At 39.1% G+C, this 13,663-nt stretch overlaps 1 protein-coding gene and 1 long non-coding RNA gene across 8 annotated transcripts; one reads left to right on the top strand and one right to left on the bottom strand.

Moving 5' to 3' along the window:
• The first annotated feature begins 785 nt into the window (after window positions 1–785).
• LOC139353978 (transmembrane protein 53) lies at window positions 786–3,283 on the top strand. 4 transcript variants are annotated; one of them, XM_070998165.1, is made up of 5 exons: window positions 786–913; window positions 982–1,203; window positions 1,464–1,786; window positions 1,848–2,208; window positions 2,270–3,283. In XM_070998165.1, the coding sequence occupies exons 3-5, from the start codon at window positions 1,482–1,484 to the stop codon at window positions 2,633–2,635; spliced, it is 1,032 nt and encodes a 343-aa protein (XP_070854266.1). In that variant the 5' UTR covers window positions 786–913; window positions 982–1,203; window positions 1,464–1,481; the 3' UTR covers window positions 2,636–3,283. The 4 variants fall into 4 exon arrangements, with proteins under 4 accessions (XP_070854266.1, XP_070854268.1, XP_070854269.1 ...); XM_070998167.1 differs by lacking the exons at window positions 786–913; window positions 982–1,203 and adding an exon at window positions 1,204–1,259; XM_070998168.1 differs by lacking the exons at window positions 786–913; window positions 982–1,203 and having other exon boundaries at window positions 1,218–1,786; window positions 2,270–2,314; window positions 2,388–2,528.
• A 753-nt stretch (window positions 3,284–4,036) lies between these two features.
• LOC139353979 (uncharacterized) lies at window positions 4,037–5,904 on the bottom strand. Of its 4 annotated transcripts, none has more exons than XR_011605037.1 (5): window positions 5,760–5,893; window positions 5,630–5,686; window positions 4,434–5,502; window positions 4,291–4,380; window positions 4,037–4,227 (listed from the first exon to the last, which is right to left on the bottom strand). It is a non-coding gene; the product is annotated as an uncharacterized lncRNA (long non-coding RNA). The 4 variants fall into 4 exon arrangements; XR_011605036.1 differs by having other exon boundaries at window positions 4,291–4,367; window positions 5,760–5,887; XR_011605035.1 differs by having other exon boundaries at window positions 4,291–5,502; window positions 5,760–5,891.
• Between the last annotated feature and the right edge of the window lie 7,759 nt (window positions 5,905–13,663).

Raw genomic sequence — 13,663 nt, 5'->3', positions numbered from 1 at the left:
TGGTTTTGGGCAGTGGTCGGCACACACGTACCATCACAAGTTTGCCTTGCATTAGTGTGAGTGTAACAAACACGAAGTTTGCGCGCGGCGTGCTGAAGCGAGACGTTTCTCTGCTTTGCACTGAGATCCTCTGCCGCAGCAACAAAAAAGCGAGCCGAAGTTGAGAAAAAAATGACCCGAAGACCCATGCCGAAGTCACACGATCATGTACGTTATACGTGAGCGAGCAGAGGATGGGAACACTTCCCTATGCTCACTAGATAGGCCGCTGCCGACCACTGGTTTAGGGTCATGGAATCATTTAAATTGCTCTTAACAGTTCCATATAAGAAAGTTGAACTGTACGGTTTTTGGTAAAGAAGTAATTAATCTTCTCTATGATTGATGTTTAAAACAAAAACTTCTGATATTTGATGATAAAAATATACTTTTTACATTTTTTACATTCGGCACGCTGCAATTCTATATGCATGTGTTAAGCTGTTTGATTTTGGTCAAGCGTGTCGAATAAGAAAAATGTAGAAAGTTTTTCTACATATTTAATAGATCGTATAATACATTTTCCACACAACAATTGATATTAGATCTTTTGTTTATTGAAGGTGCGATCGTCACTAGATTTTTACCTCGTTAAAGGTGTTATTGCTTGATATCAGAAGTTTTTGTTTTAAACATCAATTATAGAGAAGATTAATTACTTTACCAAAAGCCGTAAGTGGGGGTTTTGTTTGAAAATATGGAAGACTTCAACTATGGTTTTAATCGGATTGTGGCGTTTGAGTAGGCGTGCTGCTGAAACAAAATTGCGCTGCGCATGAAGCCTCAGAATCTACATTCCAAGTCCCAACATTCTAGCTGTTATAGTTTCCGAGACCTCAGCATTCATACGGACGGAGACGAAGATACGGAAATGGTTAGATCGACTTGGCTAGTGATTCTGACCAAGATATATACATACTTATATTTGTTTCATACTTTCAGACAAATCTAATATACTAGTGACGAGTATGAAAACTGCAAAACCAAAGAACTTTTTATACGGCTTAAATAGCACGACATATATATAGTCAAAGCGGAGGTGCCCAGTTTGATGTTGAATTTCCCATACACAGAATTTACTCTTTTAAGAAATGCGCATGGCTAACCTATTGATGAGCACATAAACTGGAAACGTCTCAAGTCTAACGGTTTCACTGGAATGCGGTAAGTTCGTTTCGTCAGACAATTCAACTGGAGCACGTCGTCAGCAGAGAAAAGTCGTAACGTGTTTTTCTTGTTTTCTGCTGCGTTAAAAAATCAATGTGCTAAAGCAAATACCATAAAAAATGCACACGTTACATTTAAAAGAGTTTGACGGACGAGAAATCAATACATTACATACGGTTTCAAATCAGCTATTGTAGTAGTAGTCTTTGCATAACCACCCTAAAAAATATAGATATTAATTATGAAATTGTTCCTAGTTCTACTATGAGGTCAACATGTCTAAATCGCCATCAAATTCTTATGGGCTAAAAGCTAACGACGCAGCAACCGAGTATGAGACAGGGAAGGCCACGAAGCACACCTCTGGTCCTGAGTCTTCACCCAGGACTCTCCCACCAGAGCGTGAGGACACGTTAGAGTACTTCATAAAGTTTCCCAAGCCTACCTCTGAAAACGAGTTTGTACTTGCAAACGCCAACGACAGTAAGGACAAAAACGTGCCCATCGTAATGCTGCTGGGATGGGCAGGCTGTCAGGATCGATATTTGATGAAATACTCGAAAATTTATGAGGACCGGGGGTAAGTATTTAGGTTTATACACCGATGCATTTATTACTTATTTATGACACGCTGTTTCTAGTCTTATAACAGTTCGGTACACGGCTCCGGTAGACACCTTGTTTTGGAAACGATCTGAAATGGTCCCTATTGGAGAGAAAATCCTGAAACTGATTCAGGATATGAATTTTGATGCACATCCTCTGATATTTCACATATTTTCTAATGGCGGAGCCTTCCTGTACCAACACATTAACCTTGCTGTAGTTAAGCACAAGTCTCGACTGCAAGTTCGCGGCGTCATTTTTGACTCTGCTCCTGGAGAGCGAAGGATGCTCGGCCTTTACCGTGCAATCACAGCCATCTATGGAAGGGGAAAGCCATGCAACTGCCTGACAGCACTGGTCATAACCATCACCCTCAGCATAATGTGGTTTGTAGAGGTGGGTGGAGTAAAATCTGATAAAAAGCGACAATCGGCTTATTACCTGTCTATCATTTTAGGAATCAACTTCTGCCTTTAAAAGTCTATTTGTGCAATCATCACCGGTACGCTCGAGTCCATTTTGCGAGCTGAAAAACGAAACCAATAAGTACCCACAGCTCTTTCTGTACTCCAAAGGTGACGTCGTTATCCCCTACAGAGATGTTGAAAAGTTTATTCGACTTCGACGCGATCAGGGTATCAAGGTATCTTCGGTATGCTTCAAAGATGCCGAACACGTAAAGATCTTCACTAAGTACCCAAAACAGTACGTCCAGAGTGTGTGTAATTTTATAAGAAACTGTATCGCAATACCTGCTTTAAAGGTTACTCCTAATTGTGAGCCCTCAGAAAAAAAGTATTGCTTAAACCGAAAGTACGATTAGCACACAAGAAAAAGAGCACAACTGTATCCAAGTCAGACGTAGCTATTGAAATCTTATAACGCTTGCTATAGAAACGAATTTTAATGCCAAACTATAAAACTAACACTTGCAAATATTTCTGCTCATTTTGTTTTTTCATAATATACTAGTAGTCTCCGCCACGAGGCAGCTCGCGATTATCATTATTGGTATTAGAGGAAGAAGACCACAACATAAACTGATCGTTGGTCAATCCATTTTAGAAAAATAAAGTATTTTTGTATAATATGACTTTCCGAGAAAATTTCTATACATACGAGTATAGGGCCTTTATTTTCATTTTGGCGCTTTATTAGTTACCTTGTGCTCCCCGTACCAATGACCACCTTAAATTGGATACAATTTTGCTGCTTATAAAGGTATTTCGGCCGTTCTTTTACAAACCAAACTGATTTCATAAAAAATATTTTTTCATAATTTAGATTTTCCTTTAGAAAATGGTACATATACTATTCGTTAAGTAATTTAACACGTGTGTCAGGATTTGGCCGGTCAAATTATTTTGTTATTATTTGTTAGAAACGTAAAATTTTAAAAAAACTACCCGTGCTTAAACATAAAAGATTTAAGAATAAAAAAAAAATAAAATTAATGTTAAAAATGTTTTAACGCCTGCACTAATTTTTATACCCGTTGCTCGTAGAGTAAATGGGTATACTAGATTCGTCGGAAGGTATGTAACAGGCAGAGGGAAGCGTTTCCGACCCCATAAAGTAATAATAAAAAAATATATATTCTTGATCAGGATCATTACGGCTAATATCGATCTAGCCATGTCCGTCCGTTCGGATGAACGCTGAGATCTCGAAAACTATAAGAGCTAGGCTTTTGGCATGAATATTCCTGAGCTTCTTGCGCAGCGCAAGTTTGTCCCAGCAGAAACGCACACTCTATCGCCCACAAACCACCCAAAACTGTGCGCCTACAGTTCTGATGCTAGAATAAAAAATTTAATTGAAATGTGTTGTACTCAATACCTATCGACTGACCCAAAAAAACGTTTGCCACGCCCACCGTAAAGCCCACAAGCCGCCCAAATTTTAACTGAAATGTATTAGTCTCGTCAATACCTACCCTTCAGTTCCAAAAAAAAAAGTTTCACTTGTGAATCACCTTGTGAATACCGCAGGACATGTCCCCTTGCACGAGTGAGGAACAAGTGACACTCCATATAGACAATTGTATGTGATGTCCGCTTTTTCACAAGTGAAAACTCAAATGAAAATTTTCCGAAGTCCCTCGGGGTTTCACTTGTTCCTTTATGTTCATTTATCGTAGCCTGTCACCTGCCGGTGACAAGAACCGCGTGAAATCACTTGTGAAATGTAGAATTTTTCCAATGAGTATTTACTTATGAAAATATAGAATTTATAATACATACATTTTTATTTACTATTAAAATCATTTTAACTAAATTGTGTTATTTGGGGTTTCTGTTATAGGACAATTATTGTTAGTAAGCTTAGTTTTATGTTACGTTAATTTGCTTTTAACATTGGTCATCGCCTTCCTTAAACCTTTGTTCGGGTCCTCCGAATCCTTAGGAAACTCTCCTGAAAAAATGTACGCGGCATATGGTTAAAAAATGCGTTTTACTTGTTTATTTGTATATTTACCTTTTAGAGCTGTGTATAACCCTATCGGGGATTTTTATTTTATCATTCACTTTCGGCTAACGGAACCAATAAAACACCTTCAAAATTTGCCTACTTTAAGCTAAGTCCAATGCACAAAATCTTAAACTTAATGTAACACTTACCTGACTTTTTTTTCACTTTAAGGAACGAAAAAAGTAAATCTGCTGCGCACAATTTAAATGGCTTGCTTCCCTTTCAATAACTCAAACAGAATGCAACAAGTCTTCCTCTACCCCCTTTACATGATTTCTTTTGTTTTTTCTTCGCTGGTGGCGCGTGCCACTGCACCTATACCCTTACTAAAGCGAATAATATCAGACTGAGTAATAGAGGTGTCAAAACATCGATGTATTGAGACATCGATGTTTTCGATGTTTTTCACCCAAAACATCGATGAAACATCGATGTTTTAAAAAATTAAAATTAAATTTTGGTAATTTTTAAATAGTCGGGCTGGAACGACCCGACTAATTAACAAAAATCCATATTTAGAGGGCGATGAATCATGAATTTTGATGTAAAAATTATTTTGGGGACGCGCTAGTTTAGCCAGGAGAAATTTTTAAAGTTAGTGGGCGTTGCAAGTGTTGCTGCTGACAAAACTGCTGTAATCAGCTCAAAGTTTTTGTTTACGAAATGGCAAGTTACGGTTATATACATATGCTTCATTCGCCAGGGAAGTCCATCCGTCTGTTGTGATTGGCACGTAATTGACCTCGTTAAGTTCGCTTTTAAGGTGTTCTTTTAGTTCGTCGTACAACTTGGGGAGCATTACGTCGCGGAAGTAATTGCGGCTCGGCAGTTTGTATTTCGGGTCCATCTTTTTCATAAGGTCCAGAAAGCCTTCGTCAGCAACCATGCTAAAAGGTTGTACGTCTTTGGCTATCATAAGCATGACGTATTTATCCAGCATTTTCTTGTGTTGCGAATCTGGCGCATACTCCACACTACGGTGCAGGAACACATCCAACTTTGGGTAATCTAGGGTATTCTCCTCCTCTTTATAATTTGGATGGATGTGCTTGAGGTGATCCATCAAGTTAGTGGTATTGCCTGCTGTTTTCAAAGTTTTTCCGCAGTGGTTACAAATTGCCTTTGCCTTGTCCGCTGCCTTTTTAAAGTGCTGCCAAACACTAGATGTTTCTCTTCTCCTCTTCGGAGACGGAGCGTCACAGTTTTCCTTTGTTTATTCTAAATTATAAATATTGCATTTAAGTACATATATATATATAGCACTTCGGTTCAGTTCTTAACCAAACCTAACAGGGTGCAGTCACCTAAGCGTCACTAAGTGTAAGTTGCTTTTAAAAATACTTACGCATCAAGAATTTGTCCATCTTAGCGCCGTCGCCTGCACCAATTGAATGTTCTATTACTGAAAAACAGCAAAAGAAGAACTTTAATATTATAACAGAAAAAATGAAAAAAAAATCTGCTCTTTTACGTACCTTTCCTTTGCCCTTTTTCTTAATAGTTACGGCACAGAAACATCGATGGTTGAAAAAAAACATCGATGATTTAGAAAATTTCAAAAACATCGATGCATCGATGTTTTCATCAATGTTTTGACACCTCTACTGAGTAATGAGTATCTGATAGTCAAGGTACTCGACTATAGCGTTCTGCCATAGAGTAATAATCTAAATAGAGACACAAATTGCTCTGCCGCTCTCTTTTGAGACTTTGCCAATGATGCCACCTAGGCGAAAAGAGATGATATCCCTAGTTTTTAAAATGTTCGAAGGGACTTTGTAATTCGTTCCGGCGGTGAGTTTTATGGAAATTATATATCTGCACCGCTCTTACTCACTGTTTTGTTTTTGTACTTAATCCACACCACTATTGCTGTTGCTTCGCACTTGTTGGGTGTGCTGAAAAATCGAAGTAAGCTTCAAACTTTACCTTGAATTGGCTCTCAGCAGAGGTTGGGCAGAGCAAATGGTGTCTCTACATAGATTCTTACTCTATGGTTCTTCCTTGTTATACCCGTTACTCGTAGAGTAAAGGGTATATTAGATTTGTCGGAAAGTATGTAACAGGCAGAAGGAAGCGTTTCCGGCCCCCTTAAAGTATATATATTCTTGATCAGGATCACTAGCCGAGTCGATCTAGCCATGTCCGTCTGTCCGTATGAACGCTGAGATCTCGGAGACTATAAGAGCTACTGTACTGGGATTGGCCAAGCAGATTCCTGCGCAGCGCAAGTTTGTTTCAGAATTGTGCCACGCCCACTCTAACGCCCACAAACCGCCCAAAACTGTGGCTCCTGGAGTTTTGATGCTAGAATAAAAATTTTAACTGCAATGAATTGGTCTCATCAATACCTATCGATTGACGGAAAAAACAGTTTGCCACGCCCACTTTAACGCCCACAAACTCCACAAAACGTAAATATGAACGCGGATATCTCGGAAACTATTAAAGATAGACGATTGGGTCTTAAGATTTAGATTTGGTAGCCGTGTACGCAGCGCAAGTTTGCTACGCGAATATGCCACCCCCACTCAAACGCCCACAAACCAAAAAAGTTTTCCATGCGCACTCTAACGCTCATAACGCTTAAATCAGTCTACCGCCCACCATTTAATGAGATCGCGGGTAGGTGGAACATTTGCAAGGAAAAGCTTTCGTTATTGTGTTCCTTAAACCAGGCTAAAAAGCTTTCCGGCCTTGCACGGAAACATTCATACATACATATATCACTGTGGACGGAAGTATACGTAGTGACGAACGCTCACCAGTAAAGTGTGCAGAATTGAAAATCTCTCCGATCATAACGAGTGATACACTAATATAAAGGTATTGCAAAAACAAAAACATTGCATACCAAGACTTTAATAATATCAATTGGTTTGGAAGAAGGAGCGGCAAAAGTGTAAAATCCAGCTGTTGGGCTGATGGGGATGAACGCCTCAGGTTATTGCATAAGGTATATTCTAATTGAGAATGCGCGTCGAACGACACAAAATTCAATGCTGTGTCACTGTCAATTCAACAACAAGGTTGTGGGCGACTTTCCAAAATAAAAATGTTTCTCTCTTTGTTTGTGGGTGTGTAAGAATTGGTTTTATTTAAGGGTCTAGGGGACTATATGCAAAAACGCGCTATAAACTTATAGTTTCTAAGCACTAGGTACATTCTATATGTCGCTGATAAGGTTATTAAATATGCTAATCACAGAACTTTTCGTTAAATTCTCTTAACACAATAGATTTAAAGTTATAAAATGTTTTTTATCCACTTTTTGTCTATTTTGTCAAATGGTTCGAATTTTTTTTAAATTTCAAATTATATAGCCCTAAAGATTTCTCAGTTTTGGATATATAACAATTTTTCCATAAAAAGTACAGCTTGGAAGTTATTAATTGATAAAAAGCTTAAACCGTTTCAGTTTAGTATGAAAAACATTTCATGCTTACCTTGAATGCCCAGAACTATGCGTTATTAAGTAAAAGAATAACATTTACAAGTTTGTCATCGACTAAAACTTTTTGTAATAACTAAGTTGTTAATAGCCCGAAAAATGTTGTAGGTTGAATTTTCGATGTCTAACTACACTTACTTTATAAAATATGCAGTCCTATGCTTAAAAGCTTAAATATTTTTTTGAATCGGGCAGAATGAAAACATTTAAGAAAGTGCATTTATTCAGTCGAAAATATATGAAGTTTTCGTCACAAATTCGATATCAGAACATTTATAAGTTGATGTGCGAGCGGCACGACCCCTTTGCAGCAACATATTATTCTGTTTCAGGATACATGCTAAGGTCATAAAGCTTAGTGTGATGTAGGTGTGGATCTCCGGGTTGTAGTCAGCTGCTACTAGACTCGGATCAACTGTCTCCTCTCCCTCCTCTGATTATTCGTCCGTTTCCGGACGCGTCTTATATTGCGGATCCCCATCCCTTTTATACTGTGCTTCTGTAAGGAGTTGTATCCGGCGTTGCTGGATACTCTCCTCGTCCAGCTGAAAGCTCCTCTGGAGCCCTTTGAGCCATACCGGTAGATGCGCCAGATACTGGTACCTTCACCTAAGTCTACAAAGCTGGCGAGCAGCTTCAACAATCTGGTTGTACCTTTCGAGGGGCTGCATCGGGTCTGGTGAGGTATCGGCATCTTGTTGAAGCCTATATAGGGGAATAGAACTCGGTCTGATTCCAAGTTCCACCCATCCTGTGATCGGGACTGCGCCGTTTTTGTGCAATCCTCAGTTCTTTTGGAGTCGTAGAATGACGTTTAGGGGATTAAGCGATATACACGTCTTTGGCATGAAAATCCCCGAAACTTCTTCCCACTGCATTTCCCTGGTCATATAGCACTTTGCCTTTAAGCTGGAGTACAACACAGCGAATTCGATTCGGCCCTAGCTTGGCATTGAGACACAAACTGTTTTCCGTTCCCGTGCTGATGTTAAATTTTTGTTTCGAGGAATTTGATTACCTCAGCGGACACTGCATCTCTCATCGGCTTAGCTAGATTAATTCGGAGAAGTGATCATAGCAGACAAAAATCACCGAATAGCAAGCTTTGGTCCTCGGATATGGTCCCATACCTCTGGCCAGCCCGTTCCGTGACTCGCTGTTCTTCCATGGGTGGTCGGTTATTTTTGTTGTTCGTCTTGCTGATCTTATAGACCTCGCACTCTTTCACTACTTTTTGCACATCTACCGCCATCCCTAGCTAGTAGTAGTGAAATCGCATTAATTGCCTCTTCTGACAATTTACATTTATTAACGCGGTCTTTCTTTAAGCAATCGTGAAGCGGTGCCGCTGTTTGGGCGTAGTTTTGTATAAACCTACTAAACCAGTCAGTCATGCCCAAGAGCCGACGCATAGTCTGGGGAAATTCCTGTATCGACTGTATTTTTGAATCGTCGGTTCGGATGCATCCTCTTTGTTACCTGGCCTGACTATAGCAAAACTTGTTTATTGTTAGTTTCGCACGCTGCAAGCATGCACTGACCTGGCTCAACATATCAAGGTGAGCTTAAAATGTAGGTAAACAGACCAGCAATTCTTTCAGGTACACGATTACATGTTCGCATAGCGCTGACGGTATGACTTTATCCATTAGTCGGTACGTTCTCTGCGCCGCATTGCACAAGCCGAACGGCATGACTGTAATCTGATATAGCGGTCTGGGGGGTACTGTAAGAGCGGGTTTCTCTCTACTTTTGGGTTCCAATGGAATTCACAAAAAGGCGTATATCAAGCCAATTTTAGAAATATGAAATACTAGCAAGCCCGGCGAACTCCATTTTGCAGCCAGATGGCTTCGTTATATGTAAAATTTCGTTTGGTGATTAAAAAATAAAGAACATTTTTTTATACCCGTTACTCGTTGAGTAAAAGGGTATACTAGACTCGTCGGAAAGTATGTAACAGGCAGAAGGAAGCGTTTCCGACCCCATAAAGTATATATATTCTTGATCAGAATCCCTAGCCGAGTCGATCTAGCCATACGCTGAGATCTCGGAAACTATAAGAGCTACAATACTGGGGTTAGGCATGCAGATTCCTGAGATTCCTGCGCAGCGCAAGTTTGTTTCAGAAATGTGCCACGTCCACTCTAACGCCCATAACTGTGGCTCCAACAGTTTTGATGCTAGAATAAAAATGTTAACTAAAATGCATTGTTATTATCGCCCACTTTAACGCCAACAAACAACTGAAATGTATTGGTGTCTTCAGTACCTATCGATTGATCTAAAAAAAACCTGTGGGGCCCACAATATTCATGCTTGATACAAAATGTTAACTGAGATTTATTGGTCTCATCAATACCTATCGATTGATCCAAAAAAAAGTTTGCCGCGCCCACTCTGACGCTTAAATCTTTCTAACGTCAACATAACCACATATTGAGATCACGGGTAGGTAGCGCATTTCAATTTCGCTTTGCTGCTTGCATATCCCCATTTGCCTTTGGTCCCATTAGCTGTGTAACGGGTATCTGATAGTCGAGGTACTCGACTATAGCGTTCTTCCTTGTTATTTATGTAAATTGTAAGTTTAAAGCTTCCTTCTCGTCCCACGGATGCTTCGTCTTCTCTTCCGCGCCATCTGTTGTCCAGCTCCGAGTCCCAATAGTGTTAGAGTGATTGCTGGTGCTGGGTTTCATATCCTCAATCGCCTCTAGCGTTCAGTACCGGTCGCTAAGTAACGTGTTCATTTCATCCCAAGTCGGAATGTCGGACTTGAATGAAAGGGACGCTCCCATAAGGAGGGGGTCAGTTTTGGTAATCTGCTGGCGCACAGGAATACCTGGAGACAGTCCACGTTCTCTGTGGAAATGTTGGAATGAGCCAGCGCTATCAAACACCCTTGGATTGTGCTCTCTAGGTCTTTCAGAGCCTGGCCAGATTCAGAACTTACGGAACTCAAATTAAAAAAGAAGTTTGAGTTGGCTGTTTACTAGCAGTCTCTTATTTTCGAAACGGTCTCGAAGCGCTGCCCATGCTGAATCGAAACCCTCATTTGTGAGAAGGGACTTGGCTACGATTGCCTTAGCCTCGCCGCTAGTTTTAGCGTTGAGATGAAAAAGATTTTCGACCGATGTCAACCTAGAATTGTTGACATAAACTGCTGTAAAAAGATCCCTAAATGTTGACCATTTCAGATAGTCCCCTTGGAATATTTCAGTATCGCATGGTGGTAACCGGCACCCAGACGGAATGTAAGTGGACTGATTACACCAGTTTACAAAAGAAAATTGATGAAATACGCCTTTCAGGAAACCTTTGTTTTCCGGTAAGATACATCTCCCTGATTAAGAAAAGGGCACTTAAAATTTTTTCTATGGTACCAATTTTTTTTAAAGTGTAAAAAACGTTTTTCGCACTTTTTTATTTTCTAACTCGAGTTGCGATAAACCGAATTCGGTCATTAAGAGCTCATTTTTAACAGATTTTTAAACGTATATTTATTTATTTTTATTTAATGGATATGAGCCGCCGGTGTGTGCGAATAAGCGCTGCTGAAATAAATGTCATGCAAATTCTGGAAAGGCATATCGTGTGGTGTTCGGTGGAATCAGGTTATTTTTTCGTTATTAATAAATATCGTTGTTGAAATTTTTGTAGGGTGTACCGTAAGAACTTATGTGCGTTTCTCCTTATGTACATATGTTGCAGTGGACAGGCATATGTACGTATATTAATAAGCATGCATCAGGATTATAAGTGTGTATGTATGGACGTATGGATATGTGTGTTTGCGGGAACTTGGAAATATATGTGCTTAAATTGTCCTTTTTATATTTGGAAATTATAAATAATATGGACTGTATGTAAATGTCGCTTTCGAAATGTTTGTAGGGTGTACAGCGAAAGAAGGTACGTGGATTACCGTGCTTACGTTGCCTTACGTTACGCTACGTGACTTTTTCCCTTATGTACATATGTTGAGATGGCGTACATTAATAAGCATGCATCAGGGTTATATGTGTGTATGTATGGGCGTATGATTTGTGTGTTTGTGGGAACTCGGAAATATATGTGTGTAAATTGTAATTTAAATTTGTAATTTGTAATAATTTTGGAATTTGGAAAAAATGTGGACTGTATTGTAAATGTCTCTGTAGAAATGTTCACAGGGTGCAACGCGAATGGAAGTATGTGTATATGAATACGAATATATGTGGAAATGGCAAATACGAAAACGAAGCTGGAATATGGCGATCGTATGCACAATGGAAATGGCCGATCAGACAGTTATAAGAAAATTGGGTTCTTGGGAAATATCTGGCTGGTAAATAAAGAACTCGGAAAACTCCGCCGCTGAACGTTGGAACTCGTATGGACCATGAAATGGAGGGTGGCGGCTTTCCTGGGTTCCTCAAGCTGTGGAGAATTTCCTGGAAGAAACATACTTCAGGGCACAGAAATTGACTTAGACTTCAATTCACTTAGGACTTCACTTTATTAGCCACTGCGTGGGCTTTTTTTCAGTGGTAACTTAGAACTAACAGCTTCTACTTACTCTAATGTTAGGAGAGCGGGGGTGGAGACTGTTAACAGTCCGAGAGCGAGATGAGAGACCATCGGGACGTAACTTCTCTCGTCTGTTAACCACTAACATTCACAGTAGCACCTCCTTGGCGCGGACATGGAGGCGTTGGAATTTATTTAAAAAAAAACACTTTTTAGACAAATCAACTGTGATATGAGCTTGGAAATCATTGGTATTTGTACAATTAACTTAAGAAATAATATTAATATTTTCAGTGTCTATGCTGTACCCAGCACAGACATTAATTCTTTTCAACAAGGTTGCGATGATCTGTTTACTATTGCTGCATTTTGGGTAATAATACTCAAGATGCCAGAGGCGGCATTTTAGAAAATTCCCTCTTACACTCCAGTTTCTTTTGCCTTAACAACGGCTCTCCAACTTACTCTCATAACCCATCCTTTAGTTCAACACTCGATCTCACTTTCATTAATAGTAGCAATCTTTGTTCTAACTGGTCCTCAATAAATTCTAAAACATGAAATCATTTCCCAATCTTAATTGAAATAAACCAAATTTCTGCTTCGACTAATATTATTAAATTTAACCATCAAAAACTAATTTAAGACATCTTCAACTCATCCCAAACAATACACTCTAACAATTCAATTAAAATAAATACACAAATACCTGTTCCAAAAAAGTGTTGGGACGAGGTCTGTAAAAAATTGTTTTGATTAAGAAGCGTGTGCAGACAAAAATAATTTAAATCCAAACTACAATCTGATGCTTTTTCCTATATTAACAGTAATAAAAAATAACAACTATTTTTATAAAATGAGAAAAGAAAACCTCAATAAGCTTGCAGAAGATACTTCCAACCCCTCTTCACTGAAAGATATGTGGAACAAAATCCAAAATCTTAAACTTTATAAACAAATTAAACCGTAAAATAGTGCAATATCTACAATAACTCAGAACTTAGAGACTTTCTCAATCAAATAGCCACAGCACCCAACACTGCGATGTGTCCTGACGTATCTTTTTCTCCTGATCTGCTTTATAGATATTCCAACTCAAATTTCTCAGCGCATGAACTTCTTGACTTCCTAAATTCTCGTAACCCAGACTCGGCTAAGGGTCTTGACAACATTTCATACAGAATGCTTTTAGCTCTACCCTTAGAACAAATAGAAAAACTGGTATCCCTGCTAAACATTACTTTAGACAATGGTGTTATTCCAGAACAGTGGCGGAAAATAGGGGTTATACCTGTTCCCAAAAAAAATGATGACTCTTCAATTATCACCAACAACAGACTTATCTGTGACTTTTAAGTGCTTAGAAGGTTTAATAAAATTGCGTATTGAAGAGCACATTCATAAAAATAAAATTCTGCC

This window comes from Drosophila suzukii, assembly GCF_043229965.1.
Source record: "Drosophila suzukii chromosome 2 unlocalized genomic scaffold, CBGP_Dsuzu_IsoJpt1.0 scf_2c, whole genome shotgun sequence".
Lineage (NCBI taxonomy): Eukaryota > Metazoa > Arthropoda > Insecta > Diptera > Drosophilidae > Drosophila > Drosophila suzukii.
The sequence above is the reverse complement of the archived record's forward strand: the minus strand, read 5'-3'. Positions and strand labels throughout refer to the sequence as shown.